At 40.4% G+C, this 27,924-nt stretch overlaps 1 protein-coding gene, 1 long non-coding RNA gene and 1 pseudogene across 6 annotated transcripts in view; 1 reads left to right on the forward strand and 2 right to left on the reverse strand.

Moving 5' to 3' along the window:
* SKAP1 (src kinase associated phosphoprotein 1) overlaps positions 1-27,924 on the reverse strand; it is a 314,730-nt gene that overhangs the window by 48,500 nt on the left and 238,306 nt on the right. For all 5 annotated transcript variants that reach the window (XM_032279878.1, XM_032279881.1, XM_032279880.1 and 2 more), the window contains exons 5-9: positions 13,814-13,891; positions 12,270-12,353; positions 9,366-9,490; positions 7,041-7,104; positions 4,701-4,907 (exon numbers count right to left, since the gene is read on the reverse strand). In XM_032279878.1, the coding sequence (XP_032135769.1) occupies positions 4,701-4,907; positions 7,041-7,104; positions 9,366-9,490; positions 12,270-12,353; positions 13,814-13,891 (558 nt within the window). The remainder of the gene's footprint in view (positions 1-4,700; positions 4,908-7,040; positions 7,105-9,365; positions 9,491-12,269; positions 12,354-13,813; positions 13,892-27,924) is intronic.
* Positions 19,173-19,827, forward strand: LOC116552925. The gene is made up of 2 exons (XR_004269555.1): positions 19,173-19,366; positions 19,676-19,827. It is a non-coding gene; the product is annotated as an uncharacterized LOC116552925 (long non-coding RNA).
* LOC116553524 lies at positions 21,148-21,247 on the reverse strand (annotated as a pseudogene).

The following is a 27,924-nucleotide window of genomic DNA, read 5'->3' on the forward strand; positions in this document are numbered from 1 at the left end:
AAAAAAAAACAAAAAACAAAAAACACAAAACAACAACAACAAAAAGATGCTAATAACACATTTAATTCTCTGTTGTGTATTTGGTAATCTCAACTGTTACCTCAAAATATTTGCATCCTATTTCAGTGATATGGGCTTGATGTATAAGATATTATGATGTATAAGATATTAAACTCAATTTGTGGTAACTGCAACACTTGGAATGCACTGAATTTAATTTCACAAATAATACCTAAGCATCTACTAATTGGGGAGAAAGACCTGAATACAAATCACTGTGGTGAGGGCTAAAACAAAGCTTAATTCCAGTTGCGAATCTGGGAAGGTGTCACTAGGGAGACGGTTGACCAGAATGTGGACGATTTCACAGGCTGAGATCAGGAGGGTAGTCTAGGTAGAAGAAACAACATGATTCCAGTTTTGGCGCTGGCCAAGCAGGACTGTGTGGCTGGGGCTCCGTGGGTATGGGAGTAAGAAAGAGAAAAGACCAGAAGTTCAGAGGAGGCCTGATAATGGTGTTGACTCTTTCCTGATGCTCTTTCTTCATAAACTTTGTATTTTTCTTCTCCATTTTTTTTTTTAAATTTCTTTAGAATTCTTACCTTCACTGTTACCCCTTCCTGTGGGTCTGAACAACTGTACAGGGGGAAAAATAATTCCACAGAATGCTTGTTTCCATTTGACTCAAAATTTAAAAAACTCAGTTATATGCTTTATTATAAAGCAATCTGGTTTCTAGGTCTATAATAACACCCTGGGGCAGTGTGGGCAGCATTGGAATGTGCACAGAAATTCCCAAAGAAGGCTCTTCATCTCTCTTTCCATTTGCGCTTCTGAAATCTCTCTAGAGAACACAGCCAGATTCCGTTGCCACTGCAGCTGCTACAAGGCCCCAGTTATAGCACTTCAATGGTCTCAGGCGCCTTGCTGGATCCCAGCCTTGAGACCTCAGACAAAATTTGATAAAAGCTGTCCTTTTATGGAATCTTGAATCATGGAGCTGGGCCTATGCTGGCCTGTAAAATAACTATGAGAGTGGTGGTGGTGGTGAGAGAGGGCTCAGAAAGGCCTCCTATTTTCTACATATTGCTTTAGCATTTCTTTGTGGTAGTTCCCTGCAGTTTAATCTATTGCAAATGAGATCCTAAAACAATCAGCCCCCATATGCTCAACACGGATGTTCAGAAATCCCACCAGATACCAACCTTGAAACCATATTTTCCAGCACTAACATTTTTGTGGTCTGGCTGAAAACCTTGAGTACTCTGGTGTTCCCTCATGGGGAGAAGAGTGCTAGCCATGTAGCAAATGCTAATTATTCCATGATTAATGTGATGGAGTGAGTTTAATGTGATGACCCATACATTGTTTTGATTACGAAAAACATTTTTTTTGACTTGGTATTTGTTACATACATTTTTCTCCCTATTAGGAAGCCCATCTAAATTATACCCTGGAAGGGAGGTCTCACTAACATGGCTTTCCCCATAGAGACAGTGAGGGCTTATGTGGGCCCCATCCCAAAAGGGAGGATTAGCAGAACTGTCAATGTTAAATATCCTCCACAAAGCACATTTACTTGTTATAATGAAACAAATGTTAGAGGCCCACGTATTTGACTCTTGATGGGTATGCAGTGTTAGCACAATCCAATGTTACTGTAGGCCATCCTTCCACCCAGCACCTGGCCTCGCAGTAAAAATGGGCCTGAGCAGAAGGTGCACTCCACATTCCATCTGCTCAGGATTTTCAATTTCACCTCCTCCATACACATAGCTGGAAATATACAACTGGACTGTCTCGGGTCTGGTTCGAGAGGGCAGGGACCTAACCACCTCCAGTTCTTCAAGGAGATAACACTTCCTGTTTAAACACCATCACATTAATAATAACCAGCATTTACTGAGTACTCACTGTATGCCATTGCATGTCAGGGCTCTGTGCTAAGAACTTTACACATGTCAGTTCTAGACTCCTTACCACATTCCTCTAAGACAACTACTATTGTTTTCCCCATTTTACAGGTAGTACAATCAGGCAGGGAGAGGGCAAGTAACTTGCTCAAGGTCTCACAGCTAGCAGGTGGCAGAGCAGATCCGTCCTGACTTAGAGCCAGTATCTGTACCTATGATACCATGCTGTCTCATGTGCCGCTGGTTGGTAGGTGGTCTTGTGAGAGGGTAGCAGAAAGGAGAGGGTTAGGCCCCCTCACATTCCCTTCTCAGTTTCTCCAGGACTGATGGTGTGGCACATGTAAAATTCAAACAGTAAGTTCAGAAGCAACAGCTGAGTGGAGTGGACAGGAAGCTGAGTGATAGCGACTGGTTGCTGAAATATTCATATCATAATTAAATGTCAATATATCCCACCTCCAACTCTGTCTCTAAGAACTGTGATGGATAGAGGCTTATGGGAAAGAACCTGTTGGCTGGGTACAGTGCTGTCCTTTGGAAACTAAGAGGGCACTTAGCTGCTGTTTCCTTAACCTGAAGAAAGAGACCCTGGGTTTCCTACTGTGTGGCTTTCCTCACTTCCAATGGACAGCTGGTTGTGGATACAGGGTAAGTGTACCCTCAGACCAGTCTTCATGCCCTTGGGGCCACTCCAACACACCAGCTGGTGGGAATTTTGGAAAAATGCCCTGCTACTCTGGGCAGTGCTGCAATGGCCAAGGGGAAAAGTTTAGGCGGCAAGAGAAAGATGGTCATTAGGAAGCCAATCATACCTTCGCTGCCCACTCCTGGGATAAGGTGACAGTCCCAAACTCATCTAATTTTTTGAGGCCTCTTTCTCTTTATTCTCCTTTGCTCTGTGTCTCTGAGCATCAGCCCCCTCCTCCCTGGCTCTTTTGAAAACAAAACATGGTACATAAAAAGGCCCTTTCTTTCCACCCCAGAAGGTTCACTGAGGTATTCCCAGAGCACTCTTCCACAGTTGTAACCCAAAATGGACTGTCACCCAGATATTTCCCCAAGCCTGGGCAGGAGTGAGCAGAATATGAGCTCACCAGGAAAATTCTGGCCAAGTTGGGGAGTGCATCTCTTTTTAGGGAGTGTTGTGAATTAGATCCATTTCTGCACCCTGCTGTTGCAATGGAGCTGACTGTGAAAGGGAAGATTCTCAGAGGAGCTGTGTTTTAATGTAGCAATTTGATTCAATTTTCCACTCTATAAAATTACCCATCACTGCTCGTTGCTTTCTAACAGACACCTTCACTCTTAATTTAACAATCCTATCGAATTCTGCCAGGGAAATTGGAAAAATTTATCACCTGTGAAATTTTATTTTCCTTTGGTTGTATCTGTTTTTGTAAAACTTCATTAACGACGATGACTTGCTGAGGAAATTATCATTTTTTTTAACGTCAGACACAAGAAATGGCTCGACCTCAGCCAAGATATCATTTGCATAATAAAACACAACAAAAAGGCTGGAGAAGTCGGAACTGGCAGAGGCTAGAAGTGCTAGGAGAAGAAGCAGGCTCTCCTTGGTGGGTGGGTAAAGTCCCCAGCAGGGCGGGGACATGTGGCCAAAGTCCTGCCCCTTGACTCAGGAAGCAATGACGTAGCTTCTTCCCCAGGAAGAGATAAATGCAGTTGGACGCTCTTCTTAGTAAGCCTTGAAATGCAAGTTGCTTACTGTTGATGCTTTTAGCAACCAGCCCTATCTTCAGGGGCTTGAGTGTTAGATTCACCTTAGTTCCTAGGTTCATCTGGGATTGAGGCTTGAATTGCTATAAATTTAAGCTTAACTTGAATTTCTCAGCAGAGCACTGAACTCCTGGCAAATTTCCATAGGAACCATCTTTCTGAATGGACTTGAAGATTAGCGTTCCTGTGGTCTAACTACCTCACAATTAAAAGCTCAGGCTTTGGTTCTCCTCCGTCTGACCCCCACTGAGCTCTGCACTGTTCACCAGCTGCTGTTATCCCCACTAGAAGTGGCTATGCAGAAGCAGTGATGACTATATAGTTTTTAAGATGATAGTTTTCATGCCTTTGGAAAAAAGGAAATATAGAGAGTAGACATGTTGTAATGATGAGCAGATAAAACATGTTAGGCTTCTTTTTAAGAGTAGTGATAATCCTGTCCACAGCTGTGATGCTGATCATGTGGACATGAAGCATGGAAAAAAAGAAAAAGAGTTGTGATTTGATTCATGGTATATCTGAACTAGGTAATAGCGTGTTGTTCTCTATCAAGGTTTATTATCAAGGTTTGCTCTATGAAGGTATTACTAAAAATGTTTGTCAGCATTTACAACATGTTTCAGATTTTTGAAATCCTTCAAAATTTTGAAGCAATTTTCCATTATTTTCACAACTACACACCAAAAAGTTGAAACTTGAGAATTTTGATGACTCATCCCAAAACTCACAGTAAACCAATAAAAACCAATGTAAATGTTCTTGACTGTTTAACCTGGTGGACACATGTAATAAGTTACTTCACATGGCATGGATAGAAGACACTCCCTAATCAAATTCTTCTTGCTCCCAGAGCAAGGCAGAGCTTCATTACCATTTTCCCTACAATCTCATAAAGCTTCCTACATTATCTCCTTCAGAGGATGAAGGCTAGATTTGGCTTCCTTTGGAATTTTCAAAGTTATTTTTTTTTTATTGCAAGGTTATTATTCTTTAATCAGGTCACGAATTTCTGAAACTAGCGGAAGATAAACGGAGCACAAAATTTCTCACCTGGCAAGACTTCATAAATATCTTCTTCTTCTTTCTCCTCTGTAGGCTCCTTTAACCCCATACTACCAGGCAAGATAGTGGGTCTGCACTGGGAACCAGAATTTGGGGAGTCAAAACCATCAATATCATCATATGTCTCTTCTTCTTTTTGTTCTTCTTCTTCTTCATCCTCCTCCTCTTCACATGGAATGGTTAAGGAGCTCAGATCTGCCAGGGCAAAGATGAGAATGAATCAAGAAACAGAGAAAAATAAAATAATAAGGTGGGAGGAAAGAGGGAGAAGGAGGAAGTGGGATGAGAGTAAAACATGTCAAAAGAAAATGAAACACCAGGTTAAATGCTGTTATTTCTAATGTGAGCTTTGGTGGCAGGAAATCTACAGAAAAGGCCAGACTAGCACTGCATCAGGTTTAAACCATCAGCATAAATCCTTCCTTGCAATAAAACTTGACCAGGGTGAAGCACCCCTGAAAAGTATGGGTGTATAAATGAGAACACGAGGTGAAGGGAAGAAAATAGGCCAGAAGAGGAAAAGCCAGTGTGCTGCACACAACTCATCAAGTAGAAGACTGGAAGGGTGAGTGAAGGCTTGCAGTCCTGCAGGGTGCATAGGCCATGGGAACTCTGTAGAATATTGGAGCTGTCAGAAGCTCATCTCCCCAATGATTTCACTGCAGAATTTCAGACAAGTTTGTTTGCGGAGAAAAAAATGGACAACAGTGAAAGAGAAGAAGAAACGGGGTATGGAAAAATATAACAGTAATACAAGACCAAATGGAATAGCTGAACGATGCAATTACCATGTCCTTTTGCAACTGCAGCGTCTAGCTGCCCTTTAAGTGGGTCACTGTATAGAGGGTGTTGAGCCATTACAGCACTGCGGAGCACCAGGGCAGGGGAGGGAGATTGGTTTTTTATTTTAATGGGGAACTGGGAATGTTCATTCTCTGATGTATACTACAGAGTACTCTCTGAAATCCTGCTGAGGGCCCTCTGCAGGATGGGTGAGTGCAGTCACCGTACTCTAGGGAAGGAAAGGATGGAGAGACGTCCAACGTTCATTTCAAAATGCAATAAAACTGTTTGGCTTGATTAGGCTTTTAATAAAGATTTTGCAACAATTTTCATCTGAATTTTGGTGCCACCACATATGAGGAAAGGATCAAAAACACATTTGTGGCTTAAACCATATGTTATTATTTTGTTTGTTTTAAAATAAAATGGAATGAATAATTTCGTCAATGTGGGATTCTGAAAGTACCACAGGGTACAGCTCAATAAAGCTGCTTTGAGTTTTATTGAGGTTTACACACTTAGGGGTATATTACACGCATAAATCCAAGGCACCTAGACGAGAGTATACCCTGTAGTCTTGCCATCAATGTTCATGTTTGCCTAGTTCCAGTCTATTATACGTGACGCTGTTGGTAGGTGCAATAGTTTGTTTTTGTGATAGCAAAGGCATAACTGAGTAAAACAGACAATTCTTGTAATTAAAGCTCTGGTGCTTCCTTCTTTTTATCCACAATAAAATCTCATAGCAGAATAAAAAACAGATGAAAAGGCTTGGCGTTTTTAGGTTGACATGTTTCTTTCTAGGTCTTGGGCCATGTATAAAGTTGGTGCTTCTGCCTTTCTGCAGAGGTAGGGTCCTGCCATGATGGTTAGTGAGGATTATCTAATACCAAGTGACACACCCAAGGTTGGCTTCTTCTACGTGCCAGGCCACTCGCAGATAAGCCTTCCTGGGCCACTGTTTCTGCTTTGTCTATAGGCTGGCCGGCAGAGGGTACTCTAAGAGCAGTCATTTACCATCTTCAGGCAGGTCCCTTCCCATCCTAAAGCAAGGAACATCTTATTGTGGCTTGGGAAATAGCAATTTGTTTTTAATGTACAATGTCCCTGAAGACCATCGAGATTAGTTTAGATTTCTACTTCCTCCTAAGACTAAAATAAGAAGATTTTGAACCTCAATTGCAACTAGATGACTTTAAGTTGGATATTATAAATTTCCTTTCCAGAATATAAGGGGTTAGGAGACACTGAATTGGGCTGAGCTGATTTTTAGAATCTTCTTTTTTAGTGGTTTTGAATATTACAGACTTGCCTGTAGGTAGGTGGATGAGCTATGATACCAGAGTCTTCTCCAGGTTGATGTCATCTTTACCTTCTCATTTATACATAGTACTATTTGTTGTTATAATATGAAGAATGTGGTAGAAAAGGCAGACTTGAGAAAGGATAGAAAAAATACATACTGAAGCCTGTAGATTACATTTATGCAACAAAACTTCAACTGCAAATCAACTCAAGTATTATTTCTATAATAGTGACACTTACCTTTTAACAAGAAACTTATTTGATCCACCCAGTCTCTGGCTTCTGCTGGACTAGTAGCTGTAAACTAGAGAAAAATCAGTGAATTAATTTATCACTGTCACTAAAATTTCCATGAATCTTGACAGGGATGTCCAAGTGGGAGGAACCTCTGAGTTTCAGAGTCAAGTTTAAAGTTCAGGATTCTCTGTCTGCATAACATATAGAAAAAAGACCAAATAATTCACTCAAACTGATTTTTCATTCAGCAGTTTTGCATACCCAGAGATGACAGCTCTTTCAGTCCAGACGTTCATGTCCATGTGCATTCTTTCATTTAATTATCTATTCCTTCATCAGGCGTTTATTTGAGAAAAGTTTACAAGAAAAAAAGCAAACCAACCCACACAGATGAAATGGGAACACTACAAAGGAGGCACATTTGATATCAACTGGATATTGAGGAGATAGGGAACACCTATTGTTGCCTAGAGTAGGTTAGGTCAGGGTGGCTTGCTGTAATAATATCATTTTGGCTGGATTTTAAAGAAGGGTCTGTGGAAACCGGTGGATAGAGTTGGACATTTCAGGTAGGGAGACCCATGTGCAAAAGAACAGGAATAAAATGACTTATGGGGAATTCCGGCTGGCAGATCAACTTGAATGGAGAAAAATAACAGGTGAAGTTGGAGACCTGAGGGGCAGAGAAGACTTTGTAAAATGGCTCGAGTACCTGGAGTTCAGAGTTAAAATGTAGGCAACAGGAAGCCACTATCAGCTCTAGCAAAGGGAGTGGGGGATTCTTTCAATAGCTGTGAGTAGGAAGGATTGAAATAGAAAAATCTCGAGACGGAAGACCAACTGGTCCTCTGGGTGAACTTAACTATTGTGATGGCTGTGGGAATAAATAAGAAGGGGAAGAGCCAAAGGATGTCGTAGAAGAAGAATCCACAGACAATGGTAATGATTTGAATTTAACAGGCCAAAGAAAAGAAGTAAATAAACTACATTCTGATTTACAAAATAGGCCAGTCAAGCATTAGCCCTTAGTAATTTTTTATTTTAAATAAATCAACTTGTAATAATTGCTCCTGAAAAATATTTTAATTATCTGGCCACTGGAGTAAGGTAAAGATATACGCTATACAAAGAAACTGGATTCCTGCATAATACTTTTTAATAGACATTGTCATTCTTGATTTCTTAAAAACACATTTCTATAAAAACATTTCTAGAAATATTCGTTTAGACTTGTTACATAAACTTTTATCTAGATATGTTGCTATCAGGATGTAATAATAAAAATAACTAGGAATATATTCAGTGCATACATCTATATTACATATATTCATAAAGGACTGTATAGAAAAGTTTTAGTACAAATGTTAAACGATTTTTGGAAATTGCATAATGAAGACCTAGGTCCTTTAACAAAACAAGAGTTAAGATACTTTAGAAATAAAAAGAAGAATGCTGAGAAAAGTATGAAGACTAAAAGGATTACTTAAGTGGTTAATTTACTCTTAACATGGTTTTTCTCTTTTTCATAAGCTGAAGTTTTTCTAAATTGCTTTAATAAAATCGTGATAAGGTAAAAATTACCCAAAAGCAGGAAACAATATACACACACACGCAAACATACATTGGTAAAAATCATTATATTTCCACAGTCAGAAATTTTTAAATTTTGTTGGTCGTTCAGGATGAAGATGGCAAAAATAAAATAAAACAAATTAATTTTATAATGAGGTAAAGATTCAAACTGAGCATAGCGAGGAATAAGTCTTTCTTGCCTCGACCAGGTCCTCTAGTCCTTCAGTTATTATTGTTACTAACTATTGTTACCAATATCTTAGAAATCCTTCAGAGATATGCAAGGCATCTACACACAGGAAGACTATTTTGGATAGCAAGATGAACATGGTAAAATAATTTTTTTTTTTACTCTACAGTTAGATCTTCTGTTTTCTGGGTTTCGTGGGAGGAAGTGAAGAAAATCAGTTGAAAAATAAAGAGAATGGGATTTTAAATCATAAAATCAGAGACTATAAGTAAGGAATTGGCTTGTGTGCTGCAATTGACAAGCAGCTCACCTACGAAGTGAAATCGAGAAGGGGAGGAATGAAGGATGGAAGCCAAGCAAAGTCTGTATCTAGGATGAGAGTGGCAACAGAGGGAGGGTATGGCATGACAAATGTGAGGTAATGTCAAGAAAGAGGGTCTTAGTTGGTACGAAATGAGCAGGTAACAAAGAAAGGCTGGAACCCAGCATAGTAACCATGGCTCACATGCAATACAGAAGGAAACTGTAACACCAATGAGGATCACCATTTCCTTGGTGCGTCCTACCTCATAGCTGCGCCTATCCTGGGAGGTCAGTTCAAAGCAGGATTCTTTCTTGGAATCTCTTCGCAGGTGGGGGGCCATCCGTACACTGTAGCCCTTAATGAGGAAGGTCCCTTTGGGCTGCTTGCCTGAAAGATAGAAAAGCTCCCTGTATCCCTAGAGAGATGCAACTGGCAAGGGAAGGCATCTTCTCTGGTATGTAAAATAAAAGCACAGAAACAGCTGTTACATCCCTGAGGAACCACAATAGTCAAGGAAAGGTAGAGAAGCTTAGGAAGAGGCTACTGTGACAGTGAGGCAGATATCACTGCCAAGCTAGGGAAATGCAACGTGAAAGGTTATTTTGCCAAAAGAGTACAACAGAGACAGAGAATTTATTAGAATGTTAAGAGATCTATAATAACAGAAAGAAGGAATTATTACAGCAGGGAGAGTGTGGCTGTAAATGTGAGGCTCTCGAAGGCTATTATAGAGCTGAAACATTATTATCAGGGCCAGCAGAGCTCACATTTGAGGGGAGGGACAGCAGCACAGGGGAGCATTATAAGGTCCCAAAATCGCCTCCCATGCCATATGTAGCATTTGGGCTAAACTGCTCTCCCCCTCCCCTGCTGGTCAGGTGGGAATTTATGTTAGAGGGAGAATAATTACAACTCAGTATTTTATCCTTCTTCTAAGAGGTCAACCTGGGAAGTAGCAGAGTAATGCTGAGTATTATTAGATGACGAGGAAGGAGATAAAAGGAAAAGGACCCTAAGTGAAGGGGAGACTATTCTGCTTGTCACTACTTTAAAAAAATGTTAGAAACACAAAAAGAGGAGGGCTTGCAAGAATTTTGTGTCCTTATTGCGTGGTTCAGGCAGAACACAGAGAACAGGAACCACAGTGTCTGGGATGCTTTGAGCCCTATATCGTGTGAAATGAATTGCTTAATAAATGCTTTTTGATGATGATAATGATAAGGATGGCAGTGGGATGACAACATTAAAAAAGAAAGAAAAAGAAAAAAGACTCTGTCCTCACCCAATTGAGCTAAAAGAAATACATAAACACTCTTCTTACTAAAGAAAATGTCATGGGCACAATAAGAAATAACTGGCGAGAAGGGAGCCATGGAACAGTGCTTTTTGACACCAGAATCTTTTTTGTTGAAGTATCTCTCCTTGTTCTAACTGGCCACTAAAATGTTTTGTTGTTTCTTTGGTCACTAGATTTTATTTCACCCTGATGGCAAAATGGTCAATAAAAGCCTCCGAGTCTCTTGCTCTTGCTCTCCCCACTCCTCTCTCATCGTGAGTATGGAAGATTCTGAATGAACAGACGTGACACACCTTGTTTTATATCTAGGTATGCCAAGCACTTATTTAAATGCAAAAGAAATGATGAACATTTTTATAGTAACAAATGTATATTAGTTTGGAGTTTTAAAATAAGAAAAGAACAGCTGGCTGTGTTGTATGCCTATAATTTAGAGGAGAAATTGTGGTTGCTGGGTTTGAGAATGGGCTGGGGGTTGGAAGGAGACAGGGGACTTGTAGCTCAGTTTACAAACTATGCTGTTATCCTTTCCAAGCAGGGCTTTAGACTTTGCCCCTAGATGGGAAAGGTTCTGAGGAATCTAGGATGGTGAACAGTAGGTGAAGTTCTGTGATAACCACTGCAGGAAGGGAGGCAGGATGAAGCAATTGCTACCAAGTCCAAGGGCAAATCTTTTTTTTTTTTTTTTTTGATACAGAGTCTTGCTCTGTCAACAGGCACTAGGCTGGAGTGCAGTGGCGCGATTTGGCTTACTGCAATCTCCGCCAAGGGCAAATCTTAAGAATTTCAAGTCACTTAGCAAAACTGCAGTTCTTTCCACTACCTTAGTGCCACAGGTGCGGGAAGTACAAAGGCAACTGGATGGGTGTCTGATTATTCTCTACATTGGATATCCAGGTACTGGGAGAGGACTAAATTTGAGGAAGGAGTAAGGAAGGAGAAACAGAGAATGATTGCAAGGAAGAAGACGGGTCTACTCAAACTGTATTGCTGGCCTCTGTATGAAGGTGCACAGCACAAGGAAATTTTCCCTAACAAGAACTGATGTTTTTTAAACTTTGTTTCTCTCTTGCTTCTTAGAATTACTCCTGGGGCAGTCCAACTCTGTATAAGAGTATCCCCTATTTAAAAGTTTGCATTCATCTATAATAATTTTTAGCTTGTATTTATTTGTAATTGTCTCCCATTGTGCTTATGTCCTCTATTTCTATTCATAAATCAATCAATTGCATTAAACATGCATAGAAGGTCTTCCAGGGTTGACTTGATTGAGTCAGTGGTGGATCATTAAAAAACTGTCTCTGGCCTGAATCAACACTTCATTGTTGCTGTCATCTGGCTGAAGCGCATGTCTTGGGTACAGCAACCATTTGGGTCTCCATATTCCATGGCTATAGGAATGTCCACTGCACTACGTACTTCCTAGTAGTCATTAGGATAAAGTTTGGAGTATGCCCTTGGGGGTTCTATTTATGGGCCATTGTTTAAGCTCTTTAAGTCTTTCTCAGAATTAATTTTTTTTTCAATATTTTAGCGATGGCATTGATGCCTATAAAGAGTTTCAAGTTCTTTTTTTTTTTAAATAAAAACATTCAACATTTATAATGTTCTGTTGTTAATCATAATAAAAGATAACCTTTTGATATGCTGACCACACTCTTAGTGTTTAAAGGTGAAATAATTTCTAAATTGGCTTCTCTGTTTTTGGTGATGGGCAAGGTATTATGTGCCCATGCCTATTTCTTTCCTAAGCATGTCCCTTTATGGATATTAGTTAAGGACTGCTATCTTGAGATCTAAGTACTTGAGAATTTACGAAGTGTTTGCATCCAGGAGTGAGATGCTGCTGTGCAAATGGAGAACACTTACTCTTCTCATTAGCATAGTAGTAGAAGAGACCTCTGCTGACAACACACCATCGCTTCTGCCACTCCGATCCAAAGAAACTATGATCTAAACAGAACAGCAGTAGGGGACATAAATTCAGATAACTACCATCATTGAAAAGTCTGTAAAATCCAACAACATACAGTCCAGTGTGTTACTGTTTTATTTCCCAGGTTAATGGACTGTAAAACCCTCCTTTTTACTCCCACAGGTTATCCCATACTGACTTAGGGTCCAGGGGACTAGCTCAGTTAAAGGTCCAAGTTCTAAACAGAGTTGCCTGCTCTGTGTTCCCACAGCTGTCTTTTTATCTAGCCTCCTTTATAGCTTTCGGGTTCTAATCTCATCCTGCACATTTTCAAATTCTCCATTATATCTTAATGTGTTGCCTTTGACAAAGCAAAATGATTCTCCAGGCCATGGCCATGAAAGAGTCTTTTTTTTTTTCTTTTGGTGTTGAGCCAATTTGCCTGTTGAGTGTTAAACCTAAGATGCCAACTCTAGTGGTACCTATTCTAATTGAATGAATTAGAGGTCAAGAGTTGGGTTTGAAGGCAGGAGTAGTGGCTCATGTATGTAATCCCAGGACTTTGGGAGGCTGAGATGGGAGGTATGCTTAAAACCAGGAGTTTGAGATCAGCCTAAGCAACAAAGTGAGACCATGTCTCTACAAAAAAATAATAAAATAGCCATGCACAGTTATGTGAACCGTTGTCCCAGCGATTTGAGAGGCTAAAGTGGGAGCATCACTTGAGCCCAGGAGTTGGAGGCTGCAGTGAGCTAGGATGGCGCTACTGTACTTCAGCCGTGGCAATAGAGGGAGATCCTGTCTTTTTTTTTTTTTTTTTTCTTTTTAAAGGTGGTGGCTCATGCCTGTAATCCCAGCATTTTGGGAGGCTCAGGTGGGCAGATCACTTGAGGCCAGGAGTTTAAGACTAGCCTGGCCAACATGGTAAAATCCTGTCTCTGCTAAAAATGCAAAAAATTAGTTGGGTGTGGTGGCACACACCTGTAGTCCTAGCTACTCAGGAGGTTGAGACAGCAGAATCACTTTAACCAGGAGCTGGAGGTTGCAGTGAGCCACGATTACACCCAGAGCAAGACTGTCTCAAAAAAAAAAAAAAAAAAAAAAGGAGTTGGGCTTGTCTGAAATTTGAAAGTAGGCTGCTTCACATATGATATAAAAACTATACAGTGGGAGCACACTGAGAGATGAGGACAAGAACACCATTCATTGGTTTAACAAGTTTTGTTAAGCACCTGTCACATAAAAGGCACTGGAGTTAGAGAGGTGAGCAGGGCATAACTATTCCTATCTTGAAGAAGCTTACAGTCTACCCAAGGCTGGGACATCTCTCTTTAGCCTACACACAAACACCAGACTCTTCTTTCCTTGCTTTGCTTTTGCCTTGTATCTGCCTAGCACAGTACTAGACACAGAGAAGGCACCCAACGTGTTAGGCTTCTTTTTCCTCACTTCCCTTTCCTTCCTGGAATGTCCTGCAATCTGTGGGTCTGACCAATACCTTTGCTTTTCTTCTCCAAGTATCCTTGCTTGATTATGTTATCAAGCTCTTGAGCTCCTCTGATGATGTCTTCCATTCCTAAAAAGACCAATGGCAAAATGCTTTGTTGAAACCTGGCAAAATTTTCATTTAGGCTACTTTAGATAATTCACATTAATAACAGAGTACAAAAGGGCAACTGCTTAAACACAGCACAAGATAAGACAATTTCTATATGATTGGAGAGAAAAGCAAATTTTCTTTCTTTCTTTTTTCTGAGACAGAATCTTGCTCTGTCACCCAGGCTGGAGTGCAGTGTGGTGTGATCTCAGCTCACTGCAACTTCCATCTCCCAGGTTCAAGTGATTCTCCTGCCTCAGCCTTCCAGGTAGCTGGGACTACAGGCGCCGCCACCACACCCAGCTAATATTTTTTGTATTTTTGGTAGAGATGAGGTTTCACTGTACTAGCCAGGATGGTCTCAAACTTCTGACCTTAAGTGATCTGTCCACCTTGGCCTCCCAAAGTGCTGGATTACAGACGTGAGCCACTGCCTGGCCAATTTTCTTTCTTTTCAATTATATCTAATGCTAAAATTGCTTAAAAATATCTAAATATACATTAATTTGTAGTAAGGTGAGAAAGCCTAAATATGTACTGACTGGCAGGAAAAGGACCCCAGAAAATTAAGAATTTTCTTATGTATATAAGTTCCAAATTGGATAAACCTCATTGAGATAATCAAAAGTCAAATGAATAGCTACCAGCACAGACAAACATTTTTAATAAGTAACAGACTTCACATCAAACATAGTTATCTAAGAGGGAGCAATAAACACACGTTCAATTTTTTTTCTTTTAACAGACAGCCACCTCTGTGAACATAAATTTTAAGTTTGCACAAGAAGTGCTACGCAAGCTGAACTTAGCAATAACTGCCAAATCCTGATTTCTTAAAAGTAATGGGAAAGAGACTGTGTGCAGTGGCTCTTGCCTGTAATCCAAGCACTTTGGGAGGCAGAGGCGAGTGGATCACAAGGTCAGGAGTTTGAGAGAAACCTGGCCAACACGGTGAAACCCGTCTCTACTAAAGGTACAAAAAATTAGCCGGCTGTGGTGGTGTGTGCCTGTAGTCTCAGCTACCTGGGAGGCTGAGGCAGGAGAATCACTTGATCTTGGGGGTAGAGATTGCAGTGAGCCGAGATTGTGCCATTGCGCTCCAGCCTGGGTGACAGGGCGAGACTCTATCTCAAAAAAAAAAAAAAAAAAAAGTATGGGAAAGAATCTAAGAACTGTAGAAGGCTTCACAAAAAATACCCTGAAACTGACATCAGCCTTTCATCGCATGCTGCTAACGTTCTTGGCTTTCAATTAGCCTTGTTAGGTACAAATTTATTGAGAAGTCAAGATCCATCTTCCTCCACTGGGGTTTATACTTACTTCACGTAAGGGAGAGACGAAGGATAGAGACAAAGAAGGAATTTACTTCTCAAAAAATAAAATGAAAGAAGAATGAAAAAAAAAAAACCAACCTCTTTTAAGAACACGCTCTACATTTCTTAATTAGGCAAAATGAAGGTAATTGGGCTAGCAGTATTTTAACATTTATTCTTTTTAGTCCCAGAACCCAAATCTCTTTTGGATTGCCTTAAATAATTTATGAAGCAAACCAAATACAAAACAAAGTTAGGAATACAGTAACTACATATGAATCAACTGGGCACCTATACAATATCTTGAGAGTTATGGTTGAAATAACTTTTTTTTCAAACAATTGTTTTTTGAACATTTCCTTCAGTAACATTTATTCAAAGGTGACTGTGAGCTGGCACTACTTTGCTCAGTATTTTTCCTACTTTTTGTTTAAAAATAACATCTCACGACAATTTAAAATGCAGTCAAAATTACATTTTGTTTTAAAGCTCCTTCAAGCTTAGTTTTAAAAAGATAGATCAGAAGAACCTCTTTTTTGTTTTTAAGTGTGTCTATGTGCCTGATTCTTTATCCAGTTGGTCCTATTGTGAACTTCCTTGTTCATGGACTATTTTCATTTGTGTGTTTCACAGTTAGCAAACTATGTGGTTGCCATAAATCCTTTTAATCCATTTTAGGGTGCATGCACGAGATGAATAGCAGCAAAGGAAAGTTCATTTTTCTAGGATTCTTTCATTTCTCCTATCCCTCTGGAAACACTCCAAGAAAACAGTAGCAGGTTCTACTTAGGGAGAGGCATTGAGTTGGGTGAGGACCAGTTATGGAAGAGAAGGCTCTCTGAAGTGCTGTCAAAAAATTGCTCCTGGGGAGGCCAGGTGTGGTGGCACACACCTGTAATCCCAGCTACTCAGAAGGCTGAGGTAGGGGGATCCCTTGAGCCCAGGAGTTCAAGGCTGCCATGAGCTGTGATTGAACTACGGCAGTCCAGCCTGGGTGACAGAGCTAGACTTTCTTTAAAAAAAAAAAAAAATTGCTCCTGGAGGCCTAAAAATTAAATTAAAGACATAGGGGGATGAGGAAACAGGATCCCATAAGCTTGGAGTTTCCATCTCTTCTTCCTATAGGTTTTTTTCCTTTTGTTTTTAAAGGTCTTGTTAAACTTAGAGACACAGCTCCTTGTTAAAGATGCCAAGAGTCTGAATCATAAAAGACATGTTAAACGTTCTATTAGAATTCAAACCTCCTTTTTTTAATGCAAATTTAAATGGCATTTTATGGAACATCTATAATTATGAAAATGGGAAGACATTGCCTCGTGTGCAGGGAGAGTCTGTGAGTATGAATATTACATTAATGTGCCCACACCAGCTCACTGATCCTGCTGGCAGGAGCATAAAAAATGCTTGAGTGAAACTTTTATTTAGATGTTAAGACTCCAGGCCCCAGCGGGGTGACAGAGACAGCCCCTGTGAGTTGCCATCAGAGAGAGAGCTTGAATTGAATTACCCAAGGGGGAGGAAGTAGTGATGAGCACTGCTTCGCTTATTTAATTTCATTTACTTTCAGTACATTATCAGCATGAGACTTTTCTCTCCCGACTAACCGAAACCCAAGAATGCCACCACCAAGAAAACAAAGACATAATGCAGCAGAGATGTAACTCCAAGTTACTAATTCTAGGAGACTAGAGACAGCACCACCACCACCTTCTCTATCCAAGAGTCAGACTCAGTTTGCTAAAATTGGGGTACAGAAGGAATTGCTGAATTTTCTCTCTTGGTCATTCACTAAAAAGATTCTGAAAAGTAATATAGCTAGAAACAGTTTTTTACATGCTGTGTTTTTGTGTGTAGTCAGTAAGATGTGCCTGCCTGCCTGCCTTCTTTCTCTCCTTCTCTTTCTTTTCTTTTCTTTCCTTCCTTCCTTCCTTCCTTCCTTCCTTCTTTCTTTCTTTCTCTCTCTGTTTCTTTTCTTTCTTTCTTTCTTTTCTTTCTTTCTCTCCTTCCTTCCTTCCTTCTCTCTCTCTCTCTCTCTCTCTTTCTTTCTAACAGAGTCTCACTCTTGTCACCCAGGCTAGAGTACAATGGTGCAATCTTGGCTCACTGCAACCTCTGCCTCTTGGGTTCCAGTGATTCTCCTGCCCCAGCCTCCCAAGTAACTGGGATTACATGCGCCCACCACCACACTTGGATAATTTTTGTATTTTCAGTAGAGATGGGGTCTCACCATGTTGATCAGGCTGGTCTCGAACTCCTGACCTCAGGTCATCCACCTGCCTTGGCCTCCTAAAGTACTGGGATTACAGGCGTGAGCCATAGCACCCGGCCTATGTTGCTTTCTTATTCATTAGAATCTGTATTGAGGAACTCTCTTGCCTGGTTTCTCTTATGGGCAGTGGGAAAAAATGGGATTATAGGCAAAGTTTAGAATGTATATGGAAAAAAAAATTAGGAAATTATTGTCTTATATGTACAAGGTACTGTATGGTGAGTCCAATAATAGAGCTGTTCTCAATGTAGTTGACTCTGAGCTCAATCTCATTAGCTCCATGATCTGACAAATCCAAGCAAACAAGATGGGAATCCACAGTGTCATGCAAGCTACGTCCTCTTTTGGTGTCAGCACAGAGTGCTACTGATCAAGAACTGATGATCCTGAGGATGCACAATGTTAGCCATACCATGGGGCAATGAGGCAGGAATCTTGTATGCCTGACTCCACCCCTACTAGTAAATAAACAGATCTGCAGAGAGCTACTTAATGTATAGTAGAAAGTATGTAAAAGTATGTTTTAGAGGATGGGTATAAAAACAGGAAGAAGTTGCAAACAATTGTATAGGTTGCTATTTTAAGGCAAAAAATTTATATTTAAGTATACAGTTAAAAAAAGAAGCTTTTTGTTCATTACCTGAGAAAAGATACCACCACCATCATGAAAAAATAAAAATGATTTCGATTTATTGAGAATAAATGGCCCTCTTGGGTAAGTCTAAAGGTGTATTACATTATATCAGCACAAAACAGAATTACATTAGTGTCATAATCTCTCTCTACCACTACACTTAACTAAATCTCTTAGAACAGCCCATATAAAGAAAAGATTCACTTAGCTGAAGGATATGGGGCCATAAAGATAAGATCAACAGAGAAGTGTGTTACCCAGAAGTGATGGCCACCCAACTTTCATGGCAGATGAAGATAAAAGAAATTCTCAGATATCTTTCTCTCTTCATCTAGATTCCTTTAAACCCTTGTATCCCACCCACATCCAACTCTGCAATAAAAAATGACAGGATAGGATTCCATCTCTCAATGCTAAACATGACTCTTCACTCAGCTATGCACAGCAACAACAATGGGGACCCTTTGGAGTGTGATACATTTCCATAAAGCAGTCAGTAAAAAAGACACGGGAGCTTATGTGAGTCACGGCCTATTTAACCAGCTGTGTTCTAGCCCACTGAGAAAAGAGAATTGGAGAAATCAGTTGGCAACACCAGAGCACAAGGCTAATAGCACAGGAGGCCACACAATTTCCACTGCAAAAAGGCTGCAGACCCTGCAGAACAAACCAGGTGCCCACTAACTTTCATTATAGGCAGCTGGCTTGATCTCTTGCTAAATCATCCAGAAAGGAAAATAAATAATTTTTAAAAAAACATCTTTTGTTCAAATCTTTTCCCTGTTAAGTCATGGACTTCTCCCATCCTCCCTCTTCCTTTTAATTCAAGTTCTTTTCAACTGTTTAAAAAGGGACCAAACCAACTTGATCCTAGAGACTAATAGCTACCAGGGGTGAATTTCAGACAGGGTGAAGTTTAGCAGCTTCCTTCATTAAAGTACACATGCAAAAAAACCTGCGGATTGGGTGTATGAGATTGGAGAAAATTTAATATTTGAGGGCTGGGAATGGTCAAATTCTACCTGCAATTCCAGTGCACTCACAGATGGCTGATGTGTGTGCATCTGCAGACATGTACACAAACACACGCTTTAAAATGCCTCAAATGTACCAAGGTGAGGAGGGTATAATAGGTAGGTTGTGAGGGATTAATTTTCTCTTGTCTGGTGATTGTGGATTTCAAATCTATTCATGAAACTCTCTTTTGTGCATCTGATTTCTGTGGCCTTCTTTAATAAGTTCATTACTTCAAGCCTGTAATCCCAGCACTGTGGGAGGCCGAGGCGGGTGGATCACGAGGTCAAGAGATCGAGACCATCCTGGTCAACATGGTGAAACCCCGTCTCTACTAAAAATACAAAAAATTAGCTGGGCATGGTGGCGCATGCCTGTAATCCCAGCAACTCGGGAGGCTGGGGCAGGAGAATTGCCTGAACCCGGGAGGCGGAGGTTGCGGTGAGCCGAGATCGCGCCATTGCACTCCAGCCTGGGTAACAAGAGCGAAACTCCGTCTCAAAAAAATAAAAATAAAAATAAAAAAAAAAAAGGTTCATTACTGCTTTTCCTTAGCTTTTTGCTTTTCTGGTTTACTTTTTTTTTTTTGCCTTTTTCTCAATTTTCAGGAACCAGTCAATAAATGATAGTTTGTAGTATCTGGCAGGAAGTGTTCATTTTCTGGTGCTAACAGGGAAGTTGGTTTCTATGACTATTCCTTAATTAGTCCCTTGAACAGGTATATATAGTTCTTTAACTTCTGTGGTTCCATTTGATATCCACCTGAGTTTACACTTATACCGAACACTTTTCTTTCATTCTGTTTCACTTATTAAGGAATTTAGCCCAACATTTAAAGGGTGAAAAATTCTAAACCATTACTAATAGATTTAGCATCTAAAAGTTTCAAAGATATAGAAAGCACTCAAACAGATGGCTTTAAACTAACTGAATGGAACGGTTCATGGAGAAATAAATTGGACAACAGATGAAAGGAAGGGAGTGAACACAACGTACTTAATCAAGTTCTTCAACAAGCTGTGATGTAAAAAGCTAGGAAACAAAATGAGAGGAACTGGAGCTAGACTAAAGGACCCCAGAAAATGGTAGAAATGACGTGTTTGTAGTTAGCAAACCAACACAGAAGACAACTTTCATGAGACCTCAATAGACTCATGTTGCCCTTCCAATTTTTGAAGGTCTTTTAAAAAGACCAGTGAATTCAGCTTATAGTGAACTTAGGTTACAGAAATCTGTGGAGAAAATCCTGTTATACTGAAGATAAAAAAACTTCTGAGGTCCTAGGTCAGTTGTACTAAGAAAAAAAGCAGATAATAAACAAAATAATTAAAATGAATATGCTTTAACAAAAATGGCCCCAAAAAACCCTAACCAGTTTTTAATTCATCAGGATTTTATCAAGCATTTTTACATCTAAGTCCCACAACATCCCTATGAGGCATGTTTTATTATCATCCTCACTATACAGACTAGGAAACTGAGGTGTAGTGAAATGACATGACTTGCTGAAGGTTGCTCAGTTGGAAAAGCCCAGTGCTCTTTCCAATACTCTGAGCTTCAGACATGCATAGAAGTGGTTGAGGAAAGATTGGGTCTTCCCACTTCACTCCCCCACAAAAAGAGACCCTGTGTTTTGGAAGAAGAAACAGGCATGATGTGTGATTATTCTAACTCTTGGTGTCAAAAAACTATTTTAATATCTATATTTCTTATTTACCTTTTTATGAGCAAACTGAGCAGGTTTTATTTTAGGATCCAGGGTACATGTGTAGGTTTGTTACAAACGTATATTGTGTGATGCTGAGGTTTGGAGTATGAATGTATCTGTCACCCAGGTAGTGAGCACAGTACCCAATAATAGTTTTTCAACCCTTGCTCCCCCCTCCCTCCTCCTGTATTTACCCAGTGTCTATTGTTGCCATATTTATGTCCATATGTACCCCATGTATAGCTCCCACTTATAAGAGAGAACATTACATATTTCGTTTTGTTTCTGCTTTAGTTCAAAAACATGGAATGCTTCACAAATTTGCATGTCATTCTTGCACAGGGGCTATGCTAATCTCTGTGTTATTCCAATTTTAGTATATTCACTGCCAAAGTGAGCACTCTTATTTACTTTTTATTTTTTTGAGACAGACTCTCTGTCACCCAGGCTGTAGTGCAGTGGTGTGATCTCGGCTCACTGCAATCTCCACTTCCTGAGTGCAAGCGATTCTCCTGCCTCAGCCTCCAAGTAGCTAGGACTACAGGCACAAGCCACCACACCCAGCTATTTTTTTTTTTTTTTTTTTTGTATTTTTAGTAGAGACAAGGTTTCACCTTGTTAGCCAGGATGGTCTTGATCTCCTGACCTTGTGATCCGCCTGCCTCGGCCTCCCAAAGTGCTGGGATTACAGGCATGAGCCACCGTGCCCGACCTTTTTACTTTTTAACGTACTAACTGATTAATCTTTATAATTGTCTCTTAATGTAGATCCATGTGAAATCCAAGAGGTCAACAGAGATATAGAGCAAAATACAAGAAAGTCTCAGAATGCAATAAAAGGACACATGAGTTAAGAAACTATAAGAGGACCAGGTGCAGTGGCTCATGCCTGTAATCCCAGCACTTTGGGAGGCCGAAGCGGGCAGATCATGAGGTCAAGAGATCAAGACCATCCTGGCCAACATGGCGAAACCCCATCTCTACTAAAAAATACAAATTAGCTGGGTGTGGTGGCGTGTGCCTGTAGTCCCACCTACTCAGGAGGCTGAGGCAGGAGAATTGCTTGAACCCAGGAGGCGGAGGTTGCAGTGAGCCGAGATCGAGCCACTGCACTCCAGCCTGGCTCCGGGCAACAGAGCAGGACTCTGTCTCAAAAAAAAAAGAAAAAAAAAAAGAAAAAAGAAAAGAAACTATAAGAGGACACAGCCAGAAGCTCGTAATCCTAGCAGTTTGGGAGGCTGAGGTGGGTGGATCATGAGGTCAGGAGTTTGAGACCAGCCTGGCCAGCATGGTGAAACCCCGTTTCTATGAAAAATACAGAAACATTAGCCAGGCATGGTGGCGTGTGCCTGTAATCCAGCTACTCAGGAGGCTGAAGCAAGAGAATTGCTTGAACCTGGGAGGCAGAGGTTGCAGTGAGCTAAGATTGTACCACTGCACTCCAGCCTGGGTGACAGAGCAAGACTCTGTCTCCAAAAAAAAAAAAAAAAAATGCTGTTTGGATGCTTGGTCACCAAGGTTTGTAAGACCTCTTCTAAGGCAAGGGTGATATCTAGAAAAAGAACCCCCGTTCCAGTGTAGGGCTCATGCGGGAATCTTGGACATGATTTATTTACTCTTGAAGGAAAAGGTTTGGTTTGAAAAGGAAGAAGATTTTTCCCAGCACTTTGGGAGGCTGAGGCAGGAGTCACTTGAGGCCAGGAGTTTGAGACCAGCCTGGCCAACATGGCAAAACCCTATCTCTACTAAAAATAAAGAAATTAGTCAGGCATGGGGGTACATGCCTGTAGTCCCAGGTACTTGGAAGCCTGAGGCAGGAGGACTGCTTGAGCCTGGAAGGTGGAGGTTGCAGTGAGCTGAGACTGTACCAGCCTAGGCAACAGAGCAAGACTCTGGCTCAAAAAAAAAAAAAAAAAAGATTTTTAAAGCCAAATATCCAAATTGGTTTCTTTTTATAAAGTATTCCCTCAATAATGCCAAGCCACAAGGTAATTTATAGAAACCATGAGTATTCGTGGAGGATGAAGAACCCTCTCATTCCTACAAAGGGGCAGCACACGCTAATTGTCTAAGAGACCTGGGGTCTTGGGAGATACTCTCTTCCACAACTTAACTTTCAGTGATATTTTACTTATAAGAAATGAAAGTGTTAGGAAAAAGCCCTTCTAACTCCAGGCATGGTAACTTCAATGCACTAGTGATAACATCTAAATAAATGTTAATAATCAATACTTTCTGGTAGGTGTCAGGAGTTCATCTTAAAGAATGACTAACTATAATAATCCACTGCTTCTCAATCATGAAACATTAGTGTACTTTGATCAGTTAAAGGACAGAGATTATGAATAATTTACTTTTAGAATAAGAATGGGTTTTAAGTTTTTCTACAATAATACCATTCACGGAATTCTGATATGCTTTCTTACAGGGAAAACTCAATTAAAAATAATTTATAGCATATCCTATGTATGCTACAGACTATAGTGATGAAACGAATCTGATGTACTATCATAATTATGGCATCAAGAATCTCCACAGTGCTTTATTTACTTGAAAAAAATTGTGTTCCTTAAAAACCATGAGTGTTCTGTGGTAGTGGGTTAAGCATATGTGTCTTTTGATTTTATCAATAACACATATCTGTAACCCAGCATCCTCAGCTTCATTTTTATCCTAAGAATCCATCCTTCATATAGAACCACAAAAGACCGGAAGTCTCTTTAGCACCTAAGCCACTATAAGTAGCAACAGACCAAAGTGGGAATCTGGATGCAAATTAAAGCAGCAATCCTTCAAATGGCCTCATGATTCTAAAAAGGACAAGAGGATTTAAAAATGCCAAATTGTCTTTTTACAAACCTTGCAAGATCAATGTATTCCCTCTGAGTCAGATCAGCATTAAACATGCATCACTTGAGAGCCTATCTTTAAAAATGAATGACGAAATGTCATTTTCAGATCTATTTATTTACTATGCCACTGGGCTGTGATAAGAACACAGAGAAAAGGAAATAAAAGGAAAAGAGCCTTGCCTGGGTTTGGAATCATATTTTAACTGGTTCACCAAACTGTGGCGAGAAGTCGTCTTTCTAAAACACAGATCATGTCACATTCCTGCTTAAATCCTATAATGGGTCTTTATTACCTACAGGATGAAACTGAAACTCTCCAGCATGTAAAAACTTTAAGCCCTTGGTCTCTTCCTACCTTCCAGTTTCATTTTCTCCCACCTTTGTCGCCTCCCAGTACTCTAGCAACAATAAGAAACGGACTTTGTCCTATGGAACATACCATGTACTTTACACTGCCAGGTCTCTGTGTATTCTGTTTTTCCGGTTTGGAACTTCCTCTCTACTCCCAGCTGTTGAATTGGGAGTGCTCCTTCAATTCAAATGTCACATTCTCTTTGAATCTTTGATTTCCCCATGTAAAATTATATACTCCTCTTCTGTGCTTTTATAGCATTTTCTAGCGCATTTTTATAGCACAGTCTTGGCTCCCAGGGACCCTAAATCTTTTCCCCAATGCATTCCATTCTTGCCACTTTGCTTCGGTTTCCATAAGACCTTAGTAACAATGTAAAGCTGTGAGAATCCTTGAACGAGCAAATAGAAAAAGGGCTATTCCTGGGAAAAGAACTGTAGTTGTGGACCTGGGTACAAGGCAGTAGGGAGGAGGGTAAAAATAATTTTGCATTCATAGGAAAAGAGATGACACCATGGAAGAAATTAAGTGAACAGAACATTATAGTATCTGGATTAAAATGGGGAAACAAGTTGCATATTAGATTCTTCTTTGGTGTACATACCTGTGCACCTAAGGGGATGGGCCAAGGTTTGCATGACAATTGTGTAGGTAAGAAGATTAAGAATTAGACTGAGGAGGAACTGGAGCATATGAATAGCTGAGCCCCATCACAAGATTGGGCCATTCTTTTTTTTTTTTCTTTTGAGTTGGAGTTTTGCTCTTGCCGCCCAGGCTGGAGTGCAATGGCGTGATCTCGGCTCACTGCAACCTCTGCCTCCTGGGTTCAAGCAATTCTCCTGCCTCAGCCTCCCGAGTAGCTGGGATTATAGGTGCTTACTGCCATGCCCAGCTAATTTTTGTATTTTCAGTAGAGATGGGGTTTCACTGTGTTGGTCAGGCTGGTCTCGAACTGCTGACCTCAGGTGATCCACCTGCCTCCGCCTCCCAAAGTGCTGGGATTACAGGTGTGAGCCACTGTGCCTGGCCCTAGCCCATTCTTTGATTAGTTGTTGAACTGATGTGGGATTAAGAAGGATCTTTCCCTTAAATATATATATATATAAATATATATATGTAAGGATTGTGGTACTAATTATTTAATTTCTGGAATCCTAAAGAAAAGCTGCCAGTAGGAAATCTGGTCCCTTTCATAGAGGGCAGTGCAATTCACTATTTGTGTACTTGTTTCTCTTTGTATCCCCAGGGGCCTCGTACACCCAGTAGGTACTCAATAAATGTTTGTTAAACTGAACTGAAACCACTTCTAGCCTAATGGGACTTGTGATCTGGAATGCAATATGAAAGTGAATATTTGTTAGTCAAACCATTTTTGCTTAAGTCACAAACAGTAATTTTTGTTCTACTTTAATCTTAGGGTAGGTATCATATAAAACAAGAAAGCAAGAAGATACAAGGAAAGGAGGATTTTGCCAAGAGAGCAAAGCAGAAGTGGGGGTGCAGAAGTTAGCAAGTATGACAGCACCAAGAATGAAAGAAAGAGGACCAAAAAGGATTTTGGAGAAAAAGTTAGAATAAAATGTCATAAACCACAACTGGAGAAAAATAAATTTCCTTCCCTTCCTCCTTCCCTCCTTCCCTCCCTCCTTCCCTCCCTTCCTCCCTCCCTCCCTCCCTCCCTGCCTCCTTCCTTCCTTCCTTCCTTCCTTCCTTCCTTCCTTCCTTCCTCCTCTCCTTCCCTCCCTCCCTCCCTCTCCCTCTCTTCCTTGCTTCTTTCCCTCCCTCTTTATTTTCTTTCTTCTCTCTCTCTTTTTCTTTTCTGAGACAGGGTCTTGCTGTGACACCCAGACTGAAGTGCAGTGGTACAATCACAGCTCACTGTAGCCTCCATCTCCTGGGTTCAAGCAATCCTCTTGCCCTTAGACTCCCAAGTAGCTTGGACTACTGTTGTGCGCCACCATACTTGGCTAATTTATTTTTTATTTTTGGTAGAGACAGGGTCTCGTTATGTTGCCCAGGCTGGTCTTGAACTCTTGAGCTTAAGCAATTCTTCCACCTCAGCCTCCTAAAGTGCTGGGATTACGGGTGGTGTGAGCTACCGTGCCTGGCCAAGAAATAAATTTCTGAGTCCCATCTTATAGCCTGATTAGCATACCAATTCTGTTTGCCTTGGACTTTTATCTATCTCCAGAATAGGGTTCAGAAGAAGCCATAAACAGGCAAAAGACTGAGCCAAATGAATAACCGATTACTCTTTAAGAAATAGCTATCGATAGTAACTTCTGAGCTATAGACTTTGAGTGGCTGGGAATTTGGCCACTGACAGTGTTTCTTCAGTCTTGTTCTTTTCTCTCCTGGAGAAATGGCATTTTATTTTTGGACTTTCACATGTACATTGGTTTGCATCCTGTGAGCAAACATCCTATGTGTGTCAGAGCATTTAATATTGTTAATGGTGAAGGCTACATGGAGATTAGTATGACAGACTCCTGACGTCTCTATTTGAGTTACTATCCAAAGCAAAAGATGTAAGGAGGGATCAGATGATAATAATTTTGCCTTCTCCATGTCTCTCTAGTAAAAGACATTGAGATATCATCAGAGTACTGCATTGAGAAAACTTTAAAAGCAAACACAGCAGAAAATAAAAAAGAAGACTCAGGAACTAATTATCGTGATTCTCTGGGGGTATTTCAGGGTGGGTGATCTAATGAGAACTCTCACACCCCGTCAGGAAGAACTTGATGGGAAAGCAGTGATCTTAACAATGTGGCTTTGATCTGATATGTATTACCTCCTGGACAAAGGGCCACTCCCAAGCCAAACCTCACCCCCAGACAGCTCCATGGGTGTCTCTGTGCAGAAGCACCAGCTCAAAGACAGAAAAATGATGTTGGCTATGATAAGTTACCTGTAAGGCAAAAATCAACCTCCCTTAAAAAAGATGTTACAAATTCTAGATTTAAATCTTTCTAGTTTCTTCTGTTTCATCTGACAAAACTCAAGCAAGTTTGAAGTCAAACTTTGCAAGGAAAAAGAATTAGGAGGAGAAAATGAAGGTGATGTTTCTAAACCCAAAATTTTCCAATCAAATCACCAAGTCTGTAATTGTAAAATAAAAACACTAAATCTCAATATCTATTTGCACAGCTCATTAACTAGGGGCTCACACTCAGCAAACGGGAAAAAAAGAAAACGAAAAAACTTCAGTACCAAACACATTTGGAAAGTTACTATAGAGACCTATATTTACCTTGGAGCTAACCTAGGCTCTGCCACATTCTGCTACACTGTGGTTGGATGCATCTGTTTGTCTGTCTGTCTTTATTGCTTATTTAGCAAGTAGCAAATCAGGATGAGGCAAAGCATCTTTTGTCAGACCATGCAGGAGAGAGAAAGAGAACATTTCTTTCCCCACTGAACATTATGAACATTATGGCAGGCACTCGACCTGCTCTGCTACTGGGACAACATGATTTACAATGTGAAAAGGGAAAACCTAAATCACCAAGTAATGAAAACATTAAAGTTAATGCATCACAAGTGAGGAATTTATTACCATTAACTCCAATAAACAGTTATAAAACACTCGTCCTTTCCTGTCTGTGCACAGGGACACAGACACTGGACTTCATTAAGCTCAACTTTCTTTTCTTCTTCACTAGACCAGTCATGTGTGTTTGAACCAACCACCATTTATTGTTAAGTGGACTGGCTCATTTTCCAGGACTGTAGAAAGCTGAAGGCACATCCATTCTGCTTCACGGCACTTGGTATAGACGGATGAAATAGCAAAGTTTAGAAGACATGCAGCTTGGTATTGCTATATAAGTTTATTTAAAAGTCTCTAAAATGTATGTCTGACAAAAG

Source organism: Sapajus apella, unplaced genomic scaffold, assembly GCF_009761245.1.
Source record: "Sapajus apella isolate SASKATOON/1434 unplaced genomic scaffold, GSC_monkey_1.0 scaffold12, whole genome shotgun sequence".
In the NCBI taxonomy this organism is placed as follows: domain Eukaryota; kingdom Metazoa; phylum Chordata; class Mammalia; order Primates; family Cebidae; genus Sapajus; species Sapajus apella.